Below are 22767 nucleotides of genomic sequence, written 5' to 3' on the forward strand. Positions count from 1 at the left end.
CGGAAAACAAGAAAGGGCAGTGAGGCAAGGAACTGGGGCTGGAATTTATATATATTGATTCAAGCTGAATAGCTAAATCTTTGGCGGCAGGTTCCTAGTTGCTTAAAAAAATAATCTAGAGCTCGCTCTCTCTCTTCTTTTTAATTCTGGCACATTTGCCTCTCTCAGCTGGTGAAGCTGTCAGAACAAATAGAAGGCAATATCTGGAAGCAAGACAAACACATGGGTCAATGTCAAACACAAGCCAATCACTCTCAGGGCGAGAGCCAAATGCCTGCATTTCAATTTCACTCATGTTCTCCAACTCAAATACCGTTAGACTGCTTTAAAAAAAAACCCACCCATAACCAAACAGCTTTCCTCTGCTCTCTTTTTAGTTTTCAAAATGAGATTCTCTTTTTAATCCAAGAGCAGATTTCAGATTGAACAACAGTTTCAGCCATTTCCTTGGCGGGTACCAAGGAAAAGCATCAATGTATAATTATTATAAAGGGAACATTTAACAATTAATTGAGCCAGCAGAAGCTAAACCTCCGGAGCTTAGGAGTTCAAATGCTTGCTTGCTAAGCGAAAGGGCAGAGGATTGTAACTTAACCATAGGAGATTTCAGCCCAATTAGGCTCTGCATAAATAAAATAAAATAACTCTGGGTCTGCTATGCCCGGGTGCAAATATGCCAGAGAAACAGACCAAATGCCTTCCGTTTCCCTTGCTGTGTTGGAAGGGTGAATCAACAGCACACAAAGGCAGGGATGTGTGTGAGTGAGGTGACAAAACTATAATCACCCTTGTATAATTTTGCAGATAGGATCAGGAATGCATAGAAGCCACTGATGCCCAGGAGGGGAGGTGAGATGAGCCTGATGACTGGCCTGTGGGGGTTACTGCCAAGGTGTTTTTTGGCTCCTGAGTTCTGCACAACTCCTGGATAATCTCAATTTGAAGAATTCCACAAGGACATGCTTCTTATAATATTAAATAACACACACACTACTACCCCACCAACTGCTACTACTTTTGGTTAATCTTCATTTCTGCGTGCGCATACTCAGACATCAGTCATACTGAAGAGAGTGGGCTAAACACAGTGAGAATTGGGATGCAAGAAAAAGGGGGGGCTTAGCTGTGTGGCAAAGCACCTGCCCTGCATGCAGAAAGCCTCAGGTTCAATATGAGGAAGGGGAGGCAGAAAGAGAGGGGACGTATATGCAATTCTTTCTGTTGCGCGCACTTAAGTCTCAGTTACAGCAGGGCACAGAGACTGGGAGGCTGTGCCTATGGCTTTGCAGGGAAGGTGGGTTTTAAGAACGAGGTAATTAACACCATGGGATGCACTTCCTCAGATCCAGAGAAGATATTTCCCAGAACAGGAAGAGCTGAAAACTTCAGCAGCCCACCACCCCACCACTTCTCTGCAGCACTCCCCAGGGCCTGCAGCTAACACTACCAGAACAGGAGCATGTGATCCTATTACTGCCTGAGATTCCCACCCGCCCCCCTCCTACACACTCCCCAGAAGCAGAAGCAGCTACATTCAGAAATCACCTCCTTCCCAGCATATAATAAGAAGGGCCGGGCGTCTTGTTTTGTGTTAACATGATTGTCTTGGGCCAGAGCACCCATCAGAAGCCTGAACAAAGGCCCAAATTACAGCCTTCCTGCTCTCCATTATGGGGCATCCACCCTCTCTCCCCAAGAAATAAGCACTCGAGGAGAGAGAGTGTGCCTTAACTGCTAAGTGCTCTCGCTCTTCCCCTTGGCAAGCAATCCTCCCATAAATGAGGATTGCACCCAGCCAGCTACAAAGCACTTAACAGCTGGCACCTACGCAAACAAAAGAAATCCTGATAACCTCAAACAGGAACTTTCCGCTTTCAGTAGCACAGAGAGAGAGAGAGAGAGAGAGAGAGAGAGAGAGAGAGAGAGAGCCTTTTCTTTACTACATTTCTCAAGTGTTATACCACATTGCTTTAAAATGGCGGGAGATTAAAAAATGGGACACAGTCTTTCTCTCCTATTTGAGTCACCTAAGCAGGTAAGGAGGGAAGCAAGGTGGTCAAACTAGAATTACATAGCACTGAAAGCAAACTCGGCTTCTCATCTTCAACTCTCTTTGAAGCTTCACCAGAGATTACAAGAGTTATTGCTGCTCTTGCTTTTCGGTTTTTCCTTTTGTAAAATAAAAGAACACTAGCCCTACATGTTAACTAGCACCCCAATGCCAAGATGTTTGTGCTACGCCAATGTTCTGCCTTGTCAACCGATCACTTTCACCATTTTGGTTCCAGGTAACAGTCACTGCCATTCTTTTCATATTAGTTTCTCTCCAACCTCATTCTTTTTCACAACACCCAAATGTGTATATATGCCTGTCAATTTGGAATTACACATCCATGCATCTGATGAAGCTTGTGCCATAATAAATTTGTTAGTCTTTAAGGTGCTATAAAACCCTTTGTTGTTTCTGCTGCAGCGAACTAAAACACTACTACTCTTCTGGAAATCAACATTTTTGTTCGCCATTAACATTAGTGGAATGATATCTAAATTCAAGCCTATATTGCTTGTCATACAATATTGCAATAAAAAGCAGGACGCTACTCAAAATATAATTAAAAACAAAAAACATAGCATAGCACAATTCTATCAAGAAGAGGCTGGGTCCAGCAGTGGCCTTGAATCGACAGACTAGTTCATGGTTGACTGGCAGAATCCGAGACCTGGGAGAAGAGTTGGTGGAAGAAGATTGGAAGAAATTTAAAGACTATCTGCAGAAACACTGTAAAATTAATGAATGTTAAAATGATGTTGGATTGAAAATAAGTGGCATTAGCAACAAAGTTAATAAGAATATGCAAAAATGAATTGATAATGGATGAAAATATAGAGTTATAATATGTTAAGATATAGAGTTAAGATAAATGAAAGAGGGTAAGGATTTGCTGATTTGATTATTTAAATGGGAATACAAAAAGGGGAGGTGTGAGGAGGTCAAGGAAACAAGCTAATGAGTTTAAAGTTACAAAAAATGGATTTGTTTTTAATTCTTTTTTTATCTATTCGTTTTTTGTATTTTGTATTTTTATTTTTTATTTTTTATGTATTTTTGTATGTTTTCTTTTTTTTATCTTTTTCTTTTCATATGTCTTTTTTGTATTCTGTAAACCTATGTTTTTGTAAAATCTCAATAAATATTTTATAATAAAAAAAAGTTCATGGGTAGGCAACCAAAGGCCTGGGGGCCAATCCGGCCCAATCACCTTATAAATCTGGCCCGCAGATGGTTGGGAATCAGCATGTTTTTATACGAGTAGAATGTGTCCTTTTATTTAAAATGCATCTCTGGGTTATTTGTGGAGCCTGCCTGTTGTTTTTACATGAGTAGAATGTGTGCTTTTATTTAAAATGCATCTCTGGATTATTTGTGGGGCATAGGAATTCGTTCATCCCCCCCCCCAAAAAAATAGTCTGCCCTCCCCCACAAGGTCTGAGGGACAGTGGACCGGCCCCCTGCTGAAAAAGTTTGCTGACCCCTGGCCTAGTTCCTATAATGCATTGATTACACAGGTTTCCCTAGATCAAAATTACCCACACAAGTATCTGCATTTCCTTGTCAATCATCACCTTCCAGTGGTCCCCAGTGCAGTCAATCATGGGTCCACAAGAGATGTGGGATTAAAAAGAAAACATTTCCCCACCCCCTAAGCAGTACACACCAATGCCATATCAAAATCTAAGGTGGGGTGGGTGGGAGGGAGGCTTCCAAAATAAGTGGTTTGTCCTGAGCTGTGATGGAATACAGAGGTAGTTTCTCTGTCTGCCTGCCTGTCTGTCTGTCTGACTTTCTTTTTCCTTCTTTTTTTATAAAAAACCAAATCAACAAAACAAACCACAAACTCACATGAGCAGGTAGAAAGATTCATGGGTGTAGCAGCCAGGATTTATTGGGGGACAAGCATTATGTCGGGGGGAGCAGAACCCAGAACAGAGTCTTTTGTGACACAATTGGTCAGTTGGATATTTTTATTTATTTACTTGATGTGGGGGGGGGGGAGAGCAGCTGTCCTCCCTGCATCCCCAAGGAGTGTTGTTGTTTTTGACCTCAGTCCCATGACAGAGTACTGTCCCTCCATACAATGATGAAGTTGAATTACCTGTCCTCCCAGGAGACAGCACACAGCTTCTCTGCCTGGGTTACTACTCTGAGTTTGTCTCCCTCCAATCACACCCAGAACAGTGAGATTCATGCAGAAACAGTGCGGGATGGTGGGGCTCTGCCAACTGATAAGGTTTCCCGCCCCCCTAACCACCTCTGGAAGAGAAACTTTGCAGATGCATGAGTGAAACAGGCCTCAAATTTCAACTTGGGGCAAGTGACAGAGGGGACTATCCCTTCCGCTATCTGACATTTGAGAATCATCACCTTAGGACAACATACTAACCCAGGAAGGGACTATTTAAAAAAGAAATCCTTGCCAGAAAGGTGATCTTCCCACCTTCTGTTTAGCCAAAGCTAAATATAGAAATTCCCCTACTCACTGTTACCAGGGTTTGTTCCCATTGCCCTGTTTGCTGTTTATATAGTTGCTGATGCCATTGTTGGAATGGATCCTCACAAATCCTTTTAATCCTTGTAGATCCTTTTAAATGGTTCTGGATAGCCAAAGCAAAAATGACAGTGTCCTCATATCCATCTGCTAAAGATGAGAGGCAAGCGGCCTACAAGAATGCAATAGCTCTCCCTGCCCCTCCTCCCTACCCCACCCCTCTGTTCAGCTAATCTCTCCTGCCCCTACCATTTTCACCTCAGGCCTTCTGGTTGCCATCCAAAAACTGGCAGGGTCTTGCTTTTCTAAGCAGCAATATGCAATCCAGGGAAAATGCTTTTTAGCTGCTTTTGCCCAAGAGGGATATGTGTGGGAGAACAACGGAGGACCACAGAACAAGCATGCTAACGTTTCGGAGAGGCGTCTGCAAATGCCACCAAGATCCCCATGACCGCCTATTGCAGGAATGCTATGGCTGGATTGCCAGCAATTCTACCCTCCATCAAGAATCCCAATCTCGTTGCATTAGACAGGTGCAGGTGCCAAGAGCCAGGGAGGGTGTTTTGCTTTTAATATATCAGCACTTAATTATCTGCCTGCCAGCAGGGAGAGAAAGGAAAATGCAATGGCTTTCCCACACCTCTTCTGCCAGCCAGGTGACTGGGACCAATATTGGCCTCCCCCAAAACAAAGAAAGCTCCATGTGACAAAAATATGTGGTTTCCCTAAGTTCTTCCCTAAATGTCACAGTGTGGTGATTTTTGGGGGTGGGGTGGGGAGGCGATTTCACTACACAGTATAAAGGAAGAAAAACTCAACAAGGGGCTACCCTTCTTCAGTGGCAACTCCGTATTTTGCAGCGGTGAAAAGGAGCCTGGCCATTTGAGAATGAATGGGTGGGACAGTAGTTAAGAGGCAGAGCACATGCTTTGCCCGCAGGAGCTCAAATCCTTGGCATCTCTAGCTAAACAGGGTCAGAAGGAGATGGTAAAGACCACTTGCCACCTGAGCCCATGGGAAAAGGGCTGAGAGCCAGAAGAGACAATCCTGGCCTAGAGAGACAAAGAGTTTGATGTAGCATAAGGCAGTTTCCTCTGCTCTCAAAGCCATCATCCTCATTTTTAAATAATAAAAACCACTCAATGCCACTTGAGGGCAGAAAGTACCCACTTGCCTCCTTGCCAGAACCAATCAAAAATGTACTGTTCATAGATACTGGACTAAAGAGACTTAGGGCCTGATCCAGCAGCAGACCCTCTTTTTATGTTAACACTGGTGAAAATCTGCAAAATAAATGGGTCTAGTGGCAGTGATGGAGTTGAAGCAACAACTGTAACCAAAAATAATCTGACTAACACCAAAGGGAAGGGCAGTCATTTTAGCAGCCTTGTACATTAGAACTCACAAAGCCCTCCACCGGTTTTTTCACACTGAAAGAACGGGCTGTAAGCAAATCAGGATGCATGTGGTGTGCAGTAAATCATTTTTGCTATTGTGACAAGTTGTTTTGACAAAAGCCAGGGAAAGGTTTGAAATGCAAAAAAAGTGGGGGGCGGGGGGGCGGGGAAGACAACAGAAGCCAACTGGGATAAAGGGAGGGGATAAGCATGATGGGCTGCCCCTTAAACACGAGCAGGATAAAGACAACTAGCAAGCAGGCGAGGCCACATCTGCACCATATACCGTATCTTTCGCTCTATAAGACGCACCAGACCACAAGACGCACCTAGTTTTTGGAGGAGGAAAACAAGAAAAAAAATATTCTGAATCTCAGAAGCCAGAACAGCAAGAGGGATTGTTATGCAGTGAAAGCAGCAATCCCTCTTGCTGTTCTGGCTTCTGGGATAGCTGCGCAGCCTGCATTCGCTCCATAAGACGCACACACATTTCCCCTTACTTTTTAGGAGGGAAAAAGTGAGTCTTATAGAACAAAAAATACGGTATTTAAAGCACCACAATACCACTTTAAACAGTCAAGACTTCCCCCAAAGAATTCTGGGAGCTGTAGGGTTAAAGGGTATCAAGAGTTGTTAGGAGACCCCTATTCCCCTCCCAGACCTACAATTCCCAAAGGCACTTAACAATCAAGTCCTCTTCTCAGGGAACACTGGGAGCTGTAGCTCTCTGGAGGGAGCAGCAGTCTCTTAACAACTCTCAGCTTATGAAAGCAAGTTCCAGGCTTGCACTGCACAGAAGCGTACCCATTTTGGAAATTTGTGGTACAATAAAACATAATGCTAAATTGTCCAAAGCTGCAAGTCGGCACAGCCTGATGCTCACCACCAATCACCAACTTCCCATGTTCAGCCATGCTGCCTCTTGGCACCTGCCTCTTCACTGTCTAATACCAAAGAACTAGCTTCTCATATAACTTGGAAGCTACTTGGGACAAGTTTCCCCCCCTCCCTGTTACGTTTGTAATGTTACATTCATATAGGTGTTGTTGTATACTATGCCAAAGCTTACTTTGCATTATTTAACTACCTCTCTAGCCCTTCGGAAAAAAGGGGGGGAATCAAGGAAGCATCTTCTGCTGATGGGGTCTTAGGCCTTCAGTCCTTTTCAGCAGATGTCAATCCAACACTAATGCAGCTCATATGTATCACTTTGACCTTCCCAAAGGCATAGGCTAGAACCACAAGCCTTTCCAGGGCACGAAAATCTTTGTTTCTCTCCACAAATCAGCACCAAGCCCCAAAGCATGGGTAGGCAAACTAAGGCCCGGGGGCCAGATCAGGCCAAATCGCCTTTTAAATCTGGCCTGCGGACGGTCCGGGAATCAGCATGTTTTTACATGAGTAGAATGTGCCCTTTTATTTAAAGCATCTCTGGGTTATTTGTAGGGCATAAGAATTCGTTCATTTTTTTCAAAATATAGTCCGCCCCCCCACAAGGTCTGAGGGACAGTGGACTGGTCCCTTGCTGAAAAAGTTTTCTGACCCCTGTCCTAAAGCAAAGCTTTTTATCATTTCATGAGTAAGACTACCCAACTTCCACATGATAAATCAAAAGTGCCCTCACACTAAAGCCTCGCTTACTTTTAGAGGTCAGCTCCTCTAAAATATTAGAGCAGGGGTAGTCAACCTTTTTATACCTACTGCCCACTAATGCATCTTTCTTGATGGTAAAATTTCCTTACCACCCGCCAGTGCTCGATGGAAGGGGGACTCAGCTTGTGCCATAGAACCCCCCACCGCCCACCTAGAATCCTGAAACGCCCACTAGTGGGCAGTAGGGACTAGATTGTCAACCCCTGGATTGGAGAGATAAGCACACCTGGGGCAGGCTTTGCCCATGTTTCCCACTAGCCCATCCAAAGAACTCTGGAGCTGAATCTGATGAATCAAGCATGGAAGTGAGAACCAAAGCCAGGTGGACTCCTCCTCTTGAATCAGCATACAAGCCTTCCAGGAGTAGGAGGAGAAAAGGAGGGGATGGTGCAATGCACTATTAAACAGAGGCCACCTTCCATCCTGGATGGAATTACAAGTGACAGGTGTCTAATGGCCTGTGGCAACACTACACTCCCAATTACGGGGGTTTCTTTCCACCTGAGGCAGTGATCCAAGTGACCTGAACAACGTAGTGTATTGTTAATGCTTTACAAAGAAGGAATATGGTGCAGAGGCAGTGTTTGTTTCCCTCAGACTTTTACAAATAATGATCCTGAACATTTAAAGAGTGCTTCGGGGGTGTCGTGTTCACAGACACTGTAATTTGTGGTGCCCGATTCAAAGCACCATATACCTTGAAATCACCCAAAGTGGAGGGAAATCCAAGGCAGGTTTGGTTTCTCTTGTCGAATCCCTTCCCAGCCCTGCAGTTAACTGATCAGGGCTCCAGATATATTATACAGCAAGCAGAAGAGAGGGGTGGGAGACAGAGTTAAACCTCAGCACCTCCATGAAAGCAAATCTTCCCAGAGATGGGAAGACCTTTTTGGCAAACAAGGGTGCTAATTGTTCCTGGTTTTAGAAGGCAAGCTCTGCCTGCAAGCAAATAATCTCAATTTCAAGTCAGGTTCTTCAACTGCAGTAACACACACACCACACCACGGCATGGTCACCACCCACTGCTGTGAGCCTGAACAGCTGCTCTTAATGCGCTCCAAGGGCTCTTGATCCTCTGACCCCAAAAAAGTTCGGCTGCCCCAGCCCTGACCCCTGCCTCACACAAACAAATGACTGAATGGCTCTCAGCAATGGCTTGGGAGTATAAAAGAGTGGAGGCAAATTAACTGTAGGGAATGTATGGCCCTCCAGATGTTGCCAGGACTCTAACTCCCATCAGCCCCAGCCAACATGGTCTATGGTCAGGGATGGTGAGAGCTGCACTCCAACAACTTCTGGAGGTACACAGGCTCCTCCATCCCTGGCTTACTGAAAAAGCCAAGTTCTATCCACCCAAACACCTAAAAGAATATGCTGCTGAGGGTCTGGCAGACCTCTCTAGGGAGGGAGCCCCAAAAAGCTGGTGCCATTACTGAGAAGGCCCTGTTTCTAAGGGATGCATGCTGAGCCATCAATGCACCACAAAGGACTAATTAGGGGGGGAGGAAAAGCTGTGTGTCAGAAAGGAACTAATATACATTTCACAAGTTAATATCTGCACTGTAGAGTTAACTGTAGCTGGCAGAAGAATTTACCCCAGTAGGGGAGCAGTCTTCTTGACCCCATTACATCTACCCTGGCCCCAAGGCTATCAAGCTTTACCCCTATCAACCCCACAGGACTAGGGCAATGCTGTTTCCAGGTAGAATTCAGTATGCACAACTTAAAAGCTACAAGATTTGCCTGTGACTCCACACAAGCCCAGAGCGTTAAGCATTCTATCAACACAACACATTAGAAAAATTGTTTCTGGTGATTTATTTCCATCGGTGTTTTCCCCCTCTTCTTTTGAAAAGCACATCAGTCTTTCCTTCCCACAGCGCTCTTCCAGCATGCCAATGATTTTTTTTTTTACAGCAGAGCAGATGACAAATATAGTAGCGCTTGTAAGCTTGCTCTTTTGATAAGAGAATCAGGAATAAATACACACATCCTGGTGGAAACAAGAGCACTGCAAGTAGTCATGGAACTGGAGCATCCGCTACCCTGAGGAGCGGTGAACGCCCGCCTTAAAGGCAGCAGGTTTGGGGCAATATTAAAAAGACAGATAAATAGTCAGCTTAATGGTTTGTTTGTAACATGCCCTTACCTTTAATTCTACAAAAATGCAATCATTTTCTTTGTATAAAAATATATATATAAATAAATCATTGGGTATTTGTGGAACTTGGACAAGTTTCTTCTCCTTGCCTGCAAAACCCTCCATAGACTTCCTCCCCCTCCCCTGCATCTCTCTGCCCTTATAGCCCAGCACACCTGCGACCTTCACTCATCCAACTCCATCACCCTTAGACATCTGAAGGTCTCCTGCTCTGTGTAGCACAGGCATAGGTAAACACGGCCCTCCATATGTTTTTGGGACTACAACTCCCATGAGCCCTAGCTAATAGGACCATGGTCAGGGATGATGGGAATTGTAGTCCCAAAACATCTGGAGGGCAGAGTTTGCCTATGCCTGGTGTAACAGCTCCACTCTCCCTCTCATACTAGCCCTTATGGCTGGAACAATCTCCAGAATGTCCCCATGGGATCACCTTTCTTGCTTATTTCAAATCCCTCCTCAAAAAACCTTTTAGCGAAGCCTCTGCCATAGCCCTCAGTCCCAATACCCTACTGTGAGCAAGCCAATGTTCATTTAATTTGAATCATTGCATATTATTTCCTGGTTTACCCCTCCTCTGTTCAACTTGCATTTATTTTTAAATAGCAAGTCCCAAGAGATAGAGATCAGTTGTCTAATTCTTCCTTAAAGCACCACATGTGTACAAGGTGCTACATACACAACAACAAAAGTCAGTTCCCAGTGCAACAGAGCATGCACTGGTCAAAATTATCCATTCAGCTATGGCAGCAATTTACATCCCTCCCTCCCTCCCTCCCTCCCTCCCTCATGAACTTCAGCCAAGAAAACTAGGCTGGGCAACACAAACACACCATGTGGTTTAGATTCCAAAGAGTAGGATCTCTCTCTTACCTCCAGGTCTGTAGACCACATCATCCTCTGTGATGAAAGAGGTGATTTCTCCGTTGTCCGTTCTCTCATAGCGAGATTTCTTCTTGGGGGGTTTCTTCTTGTTCTTCTTTGTGGACTCCTCTGTGGTGGCGCTGTTGTTGTCATTGTCCTCGTCCTCACTGTGGTCACTCTCCGCGTAATTCTTGGCTCCGCCTTCCAGGGTGCAGCTCCGACGGGGCCGCGAGTTCTCGCTCTCCCGTGCCTTCTCCCGCTTGTCCCGCTCTCGGTCTCTGTCCCGGTCCCGGTCCTTGTCTTTCTCTTTGTCCTTCTCTTTGTCCGCTGTCATGATTCGCCAGGTGCCTTCTTCTGTCCTCTCACGGCTGGGCCTCCGTGAAAGGTAGACAGTGAGCCTGGGCTTCAGTCTTCTGAATTTCTCACTCAATTCCAGGAAAAATTCGACCACTCCAACAACCCCAGCGTTTTAAAAAGGCTCTTTGAAAAGGAGGGGGGAAAGAAAATGTTAGCCATCGGAACTCTTCAACAACTATCTCAACTTTTTTCTAGGGAAAGATTAGACATTTAGGGGAAGGAAATATCAGTGTTAAAGTTCTTTCAGGCCACACAGCAGGACATTCAAACAACAGCCCCTATTATGCTCTAATGCCGTGCTTTCTTCTCTACACACAAAGCATGGCTCCTCTGAGACTTCCCAGCGCTCTCACACACTTATGTACAGCCTGTTCCATCAAACATGACTAAAGTGTCCCAGAACATTCATGGCAACATTGGCAGATGAAGATGATAGACTTTTTGGAGCTGGCCGACCTGACCGGAAGAATCCACGAACAGAAAGAGGAGGAGTACCAAGAAGAATGGAAGAAATTTAAGGATTATTTAGTTAAATATTCTAGGATAATATACCGTATTTTTTGCACCATAACACTCACTTTTTTCCTCCTAAAAAGTAAGGGGAAATGTCTGTGCGTGTTATGGAGGGAATGCCTACGGGTGGCATGCCTACGGATTTTCCTCCTCTAAAAACTATGTGCGTGTTATGGTCGGGTGCATGTTATAGAGCGAAAAATACGGTAAGTAGTACTATTTGTGAGTACCAAATTGGTTAAGGAGTTAAATGTTTTAAATTGCATAACACTATGGATAGAAGTGAATATGATAAGAAAGAAAGAAGTTAATTAAGTTAATTTTATTGAAATTAGTATTGGAAAACTGCTACAATGAGTCATATGGAAACTCAGCTAAAGGGTTCTGAGGAAGTCATTTAACAATGGTAACAAAAGTGGGATTATAATAGTTAGGATAAATGTTGTATTTTTTGTTTTTTATATTGTAATGTTTTTTTTTCTTTTTTGTTGTTTATGTTTGTTATAAACATGAAAACCAATAAAAAAAATTGAGGGGGGAAAAGAACATTCATGGCAACATTATGCCAATGAAAGAGCGGGGCTACACAGATAGCAGCATGTTTGATTGTTGTGGCGGAGGCTGCTACTGAGAGCTATGGGACAAGCAAACGTGATGTAGAATGTGTTGTCTTGTCCCCACAGCTCCCAATCTCCTGCAATCATGAGGTCCTTCACCCACGCACATCCAGACTGTCGTGACAACAGTTCCTTCACAAATATAAAAATGTCATTTTGAGAAAGAAGGATTTGTTTATTTATTGCACTTCTTAATTCCCCCACAAGGACAGTGACTCAAGGCAAGTTATAAAATAGTATAAAAAGTAAACCCAGTATAAATCCAAAACAAAAACCTAAAAACACATCCAGGCGTATGCAAAAGGTAAGCCGAACACATCCCACCCACTGGAAATACCTGATGTGCTCCAAATTTAGGGTTGAAAGCTTGGGTAAGAAACAACACTTGTACCTGGCACCTAAAAATAGTGATGGTGCCAGATGTGCCTCCCTGGGTATAGCATTCCGCAAGTGGGGAAGCCACCAATGAAAAGCTCGTTCTCATGCCACCACCTTCTGCACCTCCCTTAGAGAAACACATGGAGAAGGGCTTCAGATGACAAACACAGGGTCCTGGCTGATGCATTTAGGAAGTGGTGGCCCTTGAGCTACTGGGGTTCTGAGCCACATAAGGCTTTTTAGGTCAAAATCAGCACTTTGAATTGAGCACCATATATTAATGTACTCTGAGATTCGAGTGTGGTGGGTCATTGGACCAAACAAGCATTGCAGTGCACCCTAATGACAAAATTTACTTTAAAGAGAAAAAAGAGGGGTACATAATTAACAGAGAAAATATTTTGACCTCAGGTGGAGCAAATTGCAGAATACATATTGACACAGCCATGGAATCTACAGACAACAATGATATCCAGGCTCACACCTCTCCAATAAGCCACACTTTTCTTTCCTGCACACAAGACTGCCATCGTCTATGAATGATAGCTGAGTGAAGAGGAAGAAGACTTTGCAACTCAGCCTTCCCAGAGAGAAAAACAGCCTCCGTTCATAACCTGCTACATAAAATTGCCCGTCTTCAAGTCAAGGGAAGGGCTGTAATAAGGGAGCACTGCCACATATTGTTAAAGCCTCTTGTTCTCACGGTTTGAAGCTAAGCCTTTTACCTGACGACTGCTTCCCTGTCAATCTCCGGGCCGCCAATCTGGACTGACAGGTTGTGTATGACACGGGGGGGGGGGGGGCTTTTCTGAGTAACAGCCAACAGAAAAGCTGAAGCTGGGCTAAAACTGCCGGCAGCTGCTGCCCTAGAAAGCCTTATGACTGAACAGAATTTTGCACCAGTTAAGGAATCCATCAGCACACTTCTTGAGCGAAGGCTGGAGAGTTACAGTCTCTTAACGTTATGTGCCAGTGCACATAGTAAAGATACACTGGCTTTTAAAATGAGAGTCTTCACAGAAAATGGCTTTTTCCAGCAACCATCTAGCCCTAATAAACTACTACCACTCCTGCTTAATGATTCTGTGAGTGGCGTGCTAGATTCTGGCAGAAGACAGCATTTTACAAAATGTAACTTATGTGGTGGCTAAGGGACTATGTCCCCAACACCCCTTTCACATATCCCCTCCCTCACGAGCTAGGTGGTCAGACTGCTCTCCCAGGATCTACAACAGGAGGGTGCTCATATTAGCCTGCTGTATTGAGCACTGCAAGCACCCTGAATGCTCTAAAGCAGTATATAAATGCAAAGTGTCCGTATTCCTGCCCAGCCCTGGAACTTGAAATCTCCTCAGCGGAGGGAGGGAGGAATGGACCCTCCAGCAGATATCTAAACCTCAGAAATTCTGAAGAACTGCTGGGTCCAAACAGCCTCACACCAGGACTGAAGGTCACTATACCAGCTGCTTGGGGTTTTGGCTGGCACTCAGACTTCCCACTCCCCATCTCCCCCAGAGCCACATGAATCCAATAAGATGGTGAGCTAAGCAGAAGCTTCAGGGCCACCAAAGTGCCCAGCTAGCTGCACACAGGGCGGAAAGGGAACTGAATGGAAGCACACAGCCCAGATCAAGGTCTGGTTGAAAACCAGGAAGGGATGGAGCCTCAATTTCCTCTACAAGTTCCTGGTCTGAGCTATTTCACTGCTGAAGCAAAAACCCCAAACTCCAGCCTTCCTGAATTGGAGGAAGAAGGCAGCTTCATAGGCCCATTTTTTTAAAAAAAATATTGCCCAGCATTGTGTACTCTGACTGGCAGTAGCCTTCCAGAGTATCAGAGATGGGGGGCAGGCTTTTCCCTTCACCTGATCCTATTAATGAGAAGACTGAATGTGGGACTTTCTGTATACAAAACATGCTCTACTGCTGAGCTATAGTCCTTGCCCTAAAAATAAAGCAAGATTTCAATCTTCATGGTTCTCAATACAGAGCGGATTTACAGCTGAAGCTGCCTTAGACCACCAGTCCAGGAAGCTTCAACCTACGCCAAATGGCAGCAGCTCTCCAAGATGTCAGATGAGTCTTTCCCAGGCCTTAATGGAGACTGAAGCTGGGAAGCTTCTGCATGCAAAGTTTGAGCTCTGTTGCTGAGCGATGAGCCTCCCTCTAAAGTGTGTGTGCAGCTATACAGTCACGTGGGAAAAGGCTAGTGGGAACTGGCATGTTCCCGCCTGGGGAGCCGGCGGCAATTGGTGTCTGCTGGAGGAAAAAGGAAGAGCAGCTGACATCACAGAAATAGTTGCCTGCTTCCCTCATGTACCATCCATGTAGCAGCCGTAGTTATGTAATCAACATACAGGACTGCGGGGGTTGTTGTGAAAAGCCTCATGCATACCGCCGCCCCCAGTTCCTTTGAGAAAAGGGCCACGTACAAAAAAAATAAGAGAAGAAAGTTGGGTGTGTGTCAAAAAGTACCAATAGCAAGTGAGCTTGTGTGGAACAGGGAGTGGAAAGAGGATAAATTGGGGGGCAGGGAGGCAGCAAGTCTTGTTCCTGAAATACAGTGGTACCTCGGGTTAAGTACTGTAATTTGTTCTGGAGGTCCGTTCTTAACCCGAAACTGTTCTTCACCTGAAGCACCACTTTAGCTAATGGGGCCTCCTGCTGCCACTGCACGATTTCTGTTCTCATTCTGAAGCAAAGTTCTTAACCCGAGGTACTATTTCTGGGTTAGCGGAGTCTGTAACCTGAAGCATATGTAACCTGAAGCGTATGTAACCCGAGGTACCACTGTATTAAGACTATGAAGTTGGGGAGTGGAGTTGGCACTGGCAGTAGTTTCGTATTTTTCCAGCCAAAAGTTTGCGTCCCACACCAGGAACAGGTGACAGCCAGATTAGGTGAAGTATCCCACGACCTCGTGCCATTAGTGCAATGATTTACCCTTGAACAATGAAACTCCCCCCACATCTCCTCCCCAATTCTTCTCCAGAATGGGGGGGGATGCAGAACAGATTTAAAGGGTGTAAGGGGGAGGAAAGTTCCATTGTGTAAGGGAAAGTTCCATGGAAGGAAAGGCTTAGTGCTGCTTTGGGTACAAGCCTAGAGTTCTGACCCAGAATTTAACCCACATTTTACAGCCTGCCAGCTCAGAGGTGCCAGGGTTTTGCACAGATGTGCAAAACCACAAAGTTTTACCACTGTGAAGCTTTGCCCATTTTATAAATTCTCTCCACTATAGCCCCCCCACTGTCTATCATGTGCTGACTAAGCACAGCTTATCAGATGAAATTGGCTAGGTCCATGGGCCATAGTAAGATTTCCCACCTTGGAGAATATTACTTATCATGTTTGTGCACTTTCCATAAAACTATATCCACATCTAATGCTTAAATGCTTGAACCTTTTAAAAAATGCAGAATTTTTCAAAAGGCTAGGTCATAGAATCATACGGTTGTCAGGGAGCCAAGGGTCATCTAGTCTAACCCCCTGCAATGCTAAAGTTCGTTTAGAATGTTTACACACCTATCAAGAAATGAAGGAAGGAATGTTCCAGCTCTGTGCACCTGAAATCTTTCCTCTTAGACCCTAACATTTTAAAAGAGAGAAAGACAGCAAGCAATTCTTACGTCTCCCCACTGATGTCTTCTCCAGACCATGACAACATCCAAAGAGACAAACTGACTGCTGTTGTAACTTGAGGGTTGAGGCTTCAGTTTCTCTCTTTTTCCTGAATGAGGGAAACATTCCAGGAAGACAGAGGTTCTCAGCTCTTTTCCCGCTCCTCAAGCAGCTGCAATCATTTCCTTTGACAATTTACAAGGGGGACTCTCATGCATATAGCAATAAAGATATTATGTGATCTGGAAAACCTTTGGTACCAATCACATTTGGTACCAAATTTCAGGGACAAAGTGATGAAAAATTTGTACACACATTACTTATCTACCAGCTGCGGCTTAGTGACTGCCTAGTTTGCATAATTTACCAGTGTGATATACCAATATATTCAAATGTGAATGTAACACTTCAATTCACACAGCATTTTTCAGGGTGGCTCTCCATACTTAACTTGCGCCTGTGCCGGTTGAGAGGCTGGAGACCATCGCAAGAACGCTCTCTAGGCATTAAGGCTCTCGTTCAAATAACCTCTCAAGATTGATTAAACCCATCTGTCCATGGTTATTCTTATCCACAAGCTCAAATTCCCAAGGGCAAGTATAGGCAAAAAAAGAAGCAGTGAAGATTTGGATGCAAATATTTTGCTTCAACTTATGCACATTCTCATTCTGCTACGTTTTTACGGGTGTCTGTGTGAGTAAAACATCACGGCTTCCCCAGCACTTTACCATAGACCCTAGATTGGTTGTGCCTGTGCACTGAGAACCAAGTCAAATAGCTAGATCAGGCATAGGCAGCCTTTGGCCCTCCAGATGTTTTAGCCTACAACTCCCATGATCCCTAGCTAACAGGACCAGTAGTCAGGGATGATGGGAATTATAGTCCAAAACATCTGGAGGGCTGAAGGTTGCCTATGCCTGAGCTAAATGGTTAGGTACTCTAGTGGTAAGTAAAGGAAGGAGTACCCAAGAGAAGGAGAGATGGAAACTAAAATGTCATGCACGAAAATGACACTGCTCCTTTGCCACATACAGTTTGCATTTTGTCCCATAGGGATGGCGGGGCGGGGGGGGGGGGAGAGAGAGAGAGAGAGACCAAAAGCCACCAAGCTCCTTGTTGATTAAGCAAGAGTGCTTCTCTGCAAAAAGTAATACAAGCATCAAGTTTGTGGACAACTTAGAGGGAGAAGAATGATAGGGTGTAAATTTTACATTGTAAAAAGGGGAAATTGGTCTTTAGCTGCTGATACAGACCTCCACACAAACACACACACAGTGCTCATTTTAGCTTTCTAAGGAGACACAGATCTCTTCTCGTGGGAGGAGTATGAATACTGATTCCTGTTATTTCTGAGGCCCAGGGACAAATCTATTCTCCAAAGGAGCAATAACTGGCCTCTCCATTACAAGCTCAGAGGCAAGAAGGGCCAGCGATCATGGCAGGAGGAGCAGAGGGTGTTACAATGGAACTTGTTGGCAGCCCTTGCAAGGAGATGACTCTGGCTTAGCACCTGCCATACTTTCTTCAAAGTGTCATCCCCACAAAACTGTGTGCTGACCAAAGGACAGAAGACAACGGCCAGAACACCAAAAATGACTGGGAAAGCGGCAAGATGCCTTGCACTAGAGGGAAGGCACTAGGAACACAGGGCACGGTCAATGTTAAGAATGCAGGGACCAGCATCACGAGAGACAGAGAGGAAGCACACAAGGATCTTGTGATGAGACAAGTTACTGAAGCACTAGAGCAGTGGCTACAAGGCACCAGTTCATGGAGCTCTCGAGGGAGCAGCTCCTTTCTGCTGGTTTAATCCTCATCAAAGAACTCTAACAAGGCATGCAAACAGCAGTGACTAATTGGGGATGTGGCTAGATTGGATGCCTTTCTGAATCCGCTTCTTCCCACTCCTTAGGTAAATATCTAACAGACAGCCCCTTTCCCTCACCCAGCAGTAAGAGTGCCTGTATTTGAGGATATGCCCCTCCAAGGAGGTGCTGCTTGTGAGCCACTGTGTTCATTTCCACCACCCCGCCTCTTCTCCCTCCTCTAACCCATCCCCACAGAGCAGATGGCACTGCTCAACAGTATAATCAGGATTAGTCCCAACCTTTATTAATTAAACCAGCAAAATGCCTGGAAAGAACACCAGCGCACGGCAGGAGCTCCTGCTCCCGGTGACCCCCATGTCTGGAGCAAGAAGCTGGTTTGGCACCCTCTCCATTGTGTCCTTTGCTGCATCTCATTCTGACCCAAGCATGGTACCCATTATGCATGATTCCTGAAGTTAAGCAGGTCAGTGCCTGGACAGGAAACCGCCTGGGAACCCCTTGTACACCACCCCTAATCTTCATCGTGTTAGAAAGGTAGAACAGAAATAAAACATTTTTCTCCATGGAATTCAGTAAGAACTGAGCTAGCCCTCATCTGAATAACAATACTCTTGAGTCCTCTCTCTTGGTCCTGCTAGAGCAAGAGTCAGGGGACGGGACCTTTCAGCCTGGTAGGCCACATCTGTATCTTCCCCCCATCCCAGTGGGACAATTCTGGCAGATGTGCAGGACCACCTACCTATCAATCATCTGATGGGGTGGGCAAAGATACTGCCCAAACAAGACTGAATTCCCCATGCAAGATCAACCCTGCATTCTGCAGCCATGTCTCTGTGGAAAAGATTATTGTAGCTTAAGAAAAATGGCGTCATGGGCCAAATGAGGAGGCCTGGTGGGCAATGTTTGGTCCATGAGCCAAATATTTCCCACTCCTGTGCTAGAATCTGATTTAGGGTCCTGCTCTCCAACCACGCACTGTCAGAGACGGGGTGATCAAGCTCCTTTAACCCCAAAGCTGCACCAAATCAACAAGAAAGCCTTCCTCTCTTCTTTTCAAGGGTGATATCAAGGAAGCGTCGAACACACCTAGCCACCTCTGTACCTGCAACAGAGACCAAGCAACTCTGCAAGGGATGGAGACAACCTTGTCTCTTGTCTCTCCACAGCACAGAGAAGGACAGCTCAAATTATCAGATGTGCCCAACATGCAACTTTTTGTCAAGAGCAGGAGGCAACATTTAGAACTCACTGAACGTAAGTGGAATAGACAGCTCATGGCTAAGTGCAACCAACATGTAATTAGCCTCTGTCAAACCGCTGTGTGTGTGTGTCTGTTCCATTTCCTGAAGCACCTTGTCACCTACAACTAAGCTAAGGCAAGACAACGTCCAAAACCAGCTACAACAACAGGATGCTTCCACTGCAATAGTGACTTAGTGACAGACCCCCATTTTTCCATATTAAATTGTGAAAGGGCCACCTACAGCTCTAGGCAATTTTTCCAAGCAGGTTACATTAGGATGTCAAACAAAGGACCAGGGAGTCTTATTCTCCAGAACATTAAGAACCTCACCCAGGAAACTCTGGCTGGAGCCCTGCAGCAAACAGCCAAAGCTTTTATTGTTGTTGTTGTTGTTATTTAAAAGATATAGGCCTAAACAACTCCTGAGATCCAAACTGCAAGCAGACAACAACTACTGATTGTAAGTCACCTCCCGCAAAGGAGCAAGTTTGGCTGGTTTGTCTTGCGTGTATTTTTCCTCTCTTTAATCATCTATTCCCATAACAACTCTTTTAAGATTACACTGCTTACAATAGAGATAAGGAACTGTGCTTACTTTTAGGGTCTCTAAGCAGGATGGGGTTAAGTACTAGCAAGAGAGGAAGAAAAGTGATTGCAGGCCACTTTCAATCTCAAAAGTCACCCTCAAAACACACACAATGCTTCACTATTGAGTCATTTAAAAAAAAGCACACAACGGAAATGCCGCTCCCTTCTAAACAGTCAGGTTTACCGCCCCTCCCACCACCCCACACATGCCCTAACCCTTTGATACGTTCAGTGATGGCTTATGTAATTCATGAGCTGACATCCAGTCCTTCCATGAGCAGGCGTGGAGGGATATGGGAAAGCTTCACACCCACAATGCACTGCAGCTCCACACTGGCTATGTGGGCGGGGCTTGCCATCATGCATGATGAGTCAGCATGTAAAAGAAATGAATTATGGGTGTGTAGGGAGGGGTGTGTGCCTCTGGCACAGCAACTAGGTTATGCTGAATAGTTCTGAAAGCTGACACAGAGACAGAACTGGGGCAGAGTAAAAAGATTAGCCGGAGCTAGAGCATGCAGAAAGGTACAGGTGCTCCCTAGCCCCTCAAACCCAAGGTTTCTGCAGGCGAAGCCACAGAATATAACTATACAGTGGAACCTCGGGTTACATATACTTCAGGTTACATACACTTCAGGGTACAGAGTCTGCTAACCCAGAAATAGTGCTTCAGGTTAAGAACTTTGCTTCAGGATAAGTACAGAAATCGTGCAGCAGCAGTGCGGCGGCAGCGGGAGGCCCCATTAGCTAAAATGATGCTTCAGGTTAAGAACAGTTTCAGGTTAAGAACGGACCTCCAGAACGAATTAAGTACTTAACCCGAGGTACCACTGTATTAGGGAAGGGGTCTGCTTAGTATTAAAAAGGTTCCCAGTTCAATCCTTGGCATGTCTGAATAAATGGTACTTTTTATATACCAAAAGATTATAACCTTATGGCAAAATTAGTGACTTTTAATATGTGACGGGCCCCCAAAGAGAAAAAGTACTGTATTTTCCCCCCACCCACCCCCAAATCATTTTATTCCAGGAAAAAACAACCATTCCACCACCTGCCCCTGCAATGACTTCACCCTCTCCCCCACCCCCATTACGTCACAGTTTCTGGAATTTTTACATCTTCCTGTCCCCACAAGGGAGGGGGGGTGTCCACATTTCCCAGGCTTATCACAGAGGTTGATTCAAAAAAAAAAAATCAGAGCCAGGAGGACGACAATGATAGCATCAAGAAACAATGCAGCTATTTTTAATTCTCCACAAAATGGAGCAGCGTAGAGAAAAGGGACAAGGCCTCAGTTGCGCAACAAGGCACATCCAAGCAATCACCTCCTTAATAATAAACTGGAGCAAAGAGCAAAAACAAATAAAAATCAATCATCTTTCAAGTTCCTCAGTAGATCTAGAATGTCAGTACACACTGTTCTCAATTCTTAGTTTTCCTTACACACACCCACACCACTCTAATTTGTACAAGTTCTCAACAAAATGACAAGGAGCAAAAGAGTGTTGTGTGCATGTATGTGCTCTAATGCAAATGAACACTCAAGTATGCCAGCTTTATATGCCAGCCTACAAAGTTTAGTACGCTTACCTGCACAAGATACTTATGCAAATATTTTATGACAGTTTTTTTTTATTAAAAAAAAAACAGTAAAAAGAACCATCCATTTTTGGAAAGCTGCTGTGCCTGGACGCCTGGAGGAAATTCTCACAGATCAGGGGAATGACTGCTACAATACCATACCGAAAACTGTCCTGCTGAAGAACAACATATTTTAGATATCGTGTTGATCCCAGAGCACTGGAGACAGCAAGCAGATGAAGGGCCTAATTAAGAATGCTATGAAGCTCAGAAACTTGCACACTGTGAACAAGCTAGACTGGGACAAGCCAAAGCTCAGTGGTGGAGCTTCTGTTTTGCATAAAGGAGATTCCCTGGTTTAATTCCCAACATCTCCAAGTAAGTCTGGGAATGCATTCTACCTGAAACGCTGGAGAGCTGCTGCCAGTCAGAGTTGACAATACAGTGGTACCCCGCAAGACGAACGCCTCGGAAAACGAAAAACTCGCTAGACGAAGGAGTTTTTCGTTTTCTTAGCCGCTTCGCAAGACGCATTTCCCTATGGGCTTGCTTCGCAAAACGAAGCTTGCCCCGCAAGCTCCGGGGATAGCGGGGAAGCGCAGCGCGTCTTCCCCGCTGTCCCCGGACCTCTTTTGAAGCAAGGGGCGGCGGGGAGAAGATCGCTTCTCCCCGTTGCCAGCCCCGCAATCTCCGGGGACAGAGGGGAAGGTGCGCACCTTCCCCTCTCTCCCCGGACCCCTTTTGAACCAAGGGGCGGCAACGGGGAGAAGCGATTCTCCCCGCTGCCCCTTCCCTTGCTTTAAAACAGGTCCGGGGACAGAGGGGAAGGCGCGCGGCGCTTCCCCTCTGTCCCCGGACGGTCTCCATAGGAACGCATTGTTTTTCAATGCATTCCTATGGGAAACCGTGCTTCGCAAGACGAAAAACTCGCAAAAAGAAAAAACTTGCGGAACGAATTAATTTCGTCTTGCGAGGCACCACTGTACAGAGCTAGGAGAACCAATGACCCAACTCAATATAAGGCAGCCTCCTACATGCCTACTAAATTCAGTCACTTGAGATAGCACTTCACTGACTTTACATCTCCAGCAAAGGAACTGTGGAGATCTGACAGTATGCTATCGTGCAGAAGTACTTCCAGACAACATAATAATGAGTTTATATTGTGCAAGCTTCTGTGCATTCGGAAGCCCTGATGGGGCCAGGCATGCTGTTCACTGAAACTTATCACGCACCCAGCACTAATCTGCTAGCTTAACATTATTCCTCTTTCACAGATGTTGCAATGGGTTAAGCACGACTTTCTGTTTTATACATAATTGCACCTGAATGATATGGAACCCATAAAACTAAACATTGATATGTGTGGGTGGGTGTATTGGGTTGGGTGGGGGGAGTCCTCTAAAGTAAACTGTGCTA

At 45.2% G+C, this 22767-nt stretch overlaps 1 protein-coding gene across 12 annotated transcripts in view; it reads right to left on the reverse strand.

Annotated features, from left to right (window-relative positions):
• The window catches only part of RERE (arginine-glutamic acid dipeptide repeats), a 345593-nt gene that overhangs the window by 220332 nt on the left and 102494 nt on the right, over nucleotides 1-22767 (reverse strand). For all 12 annotated transcript variants that reach the window (XM_053400835.1, XM_053400844.1, XM_053400843.1 and 9 more), the window contains one exon: nucleotides 10632-11102. In XM_053400835.1, coding sequence (XP_053256810.1) covers nucleotides 10632-10956 — 325 coding nt within the window. In that variant the 5' untranslated portion in view covers nucleotides 10957-11102. The remainder of the gene's footprint in view (nucleotides 1-10631; nucleotides 11103-22767) is intronic.

The sequence above is a fragment of the Podarcis raffonei genome, chromosome 8 (genome assembly GCF_027172205.1).
Source record: "Podarcis raffonei isolate rPodRaf1 chromosome 8, rPodRaf1.pri, whole genome shotgun sequence".
Taxonomy (NCBI): Eukaryota; Metazoa; Chordata; class Lepidosauria; order Squamata; family Lacertidae; genus Podarcis; species Podarcis raffonei.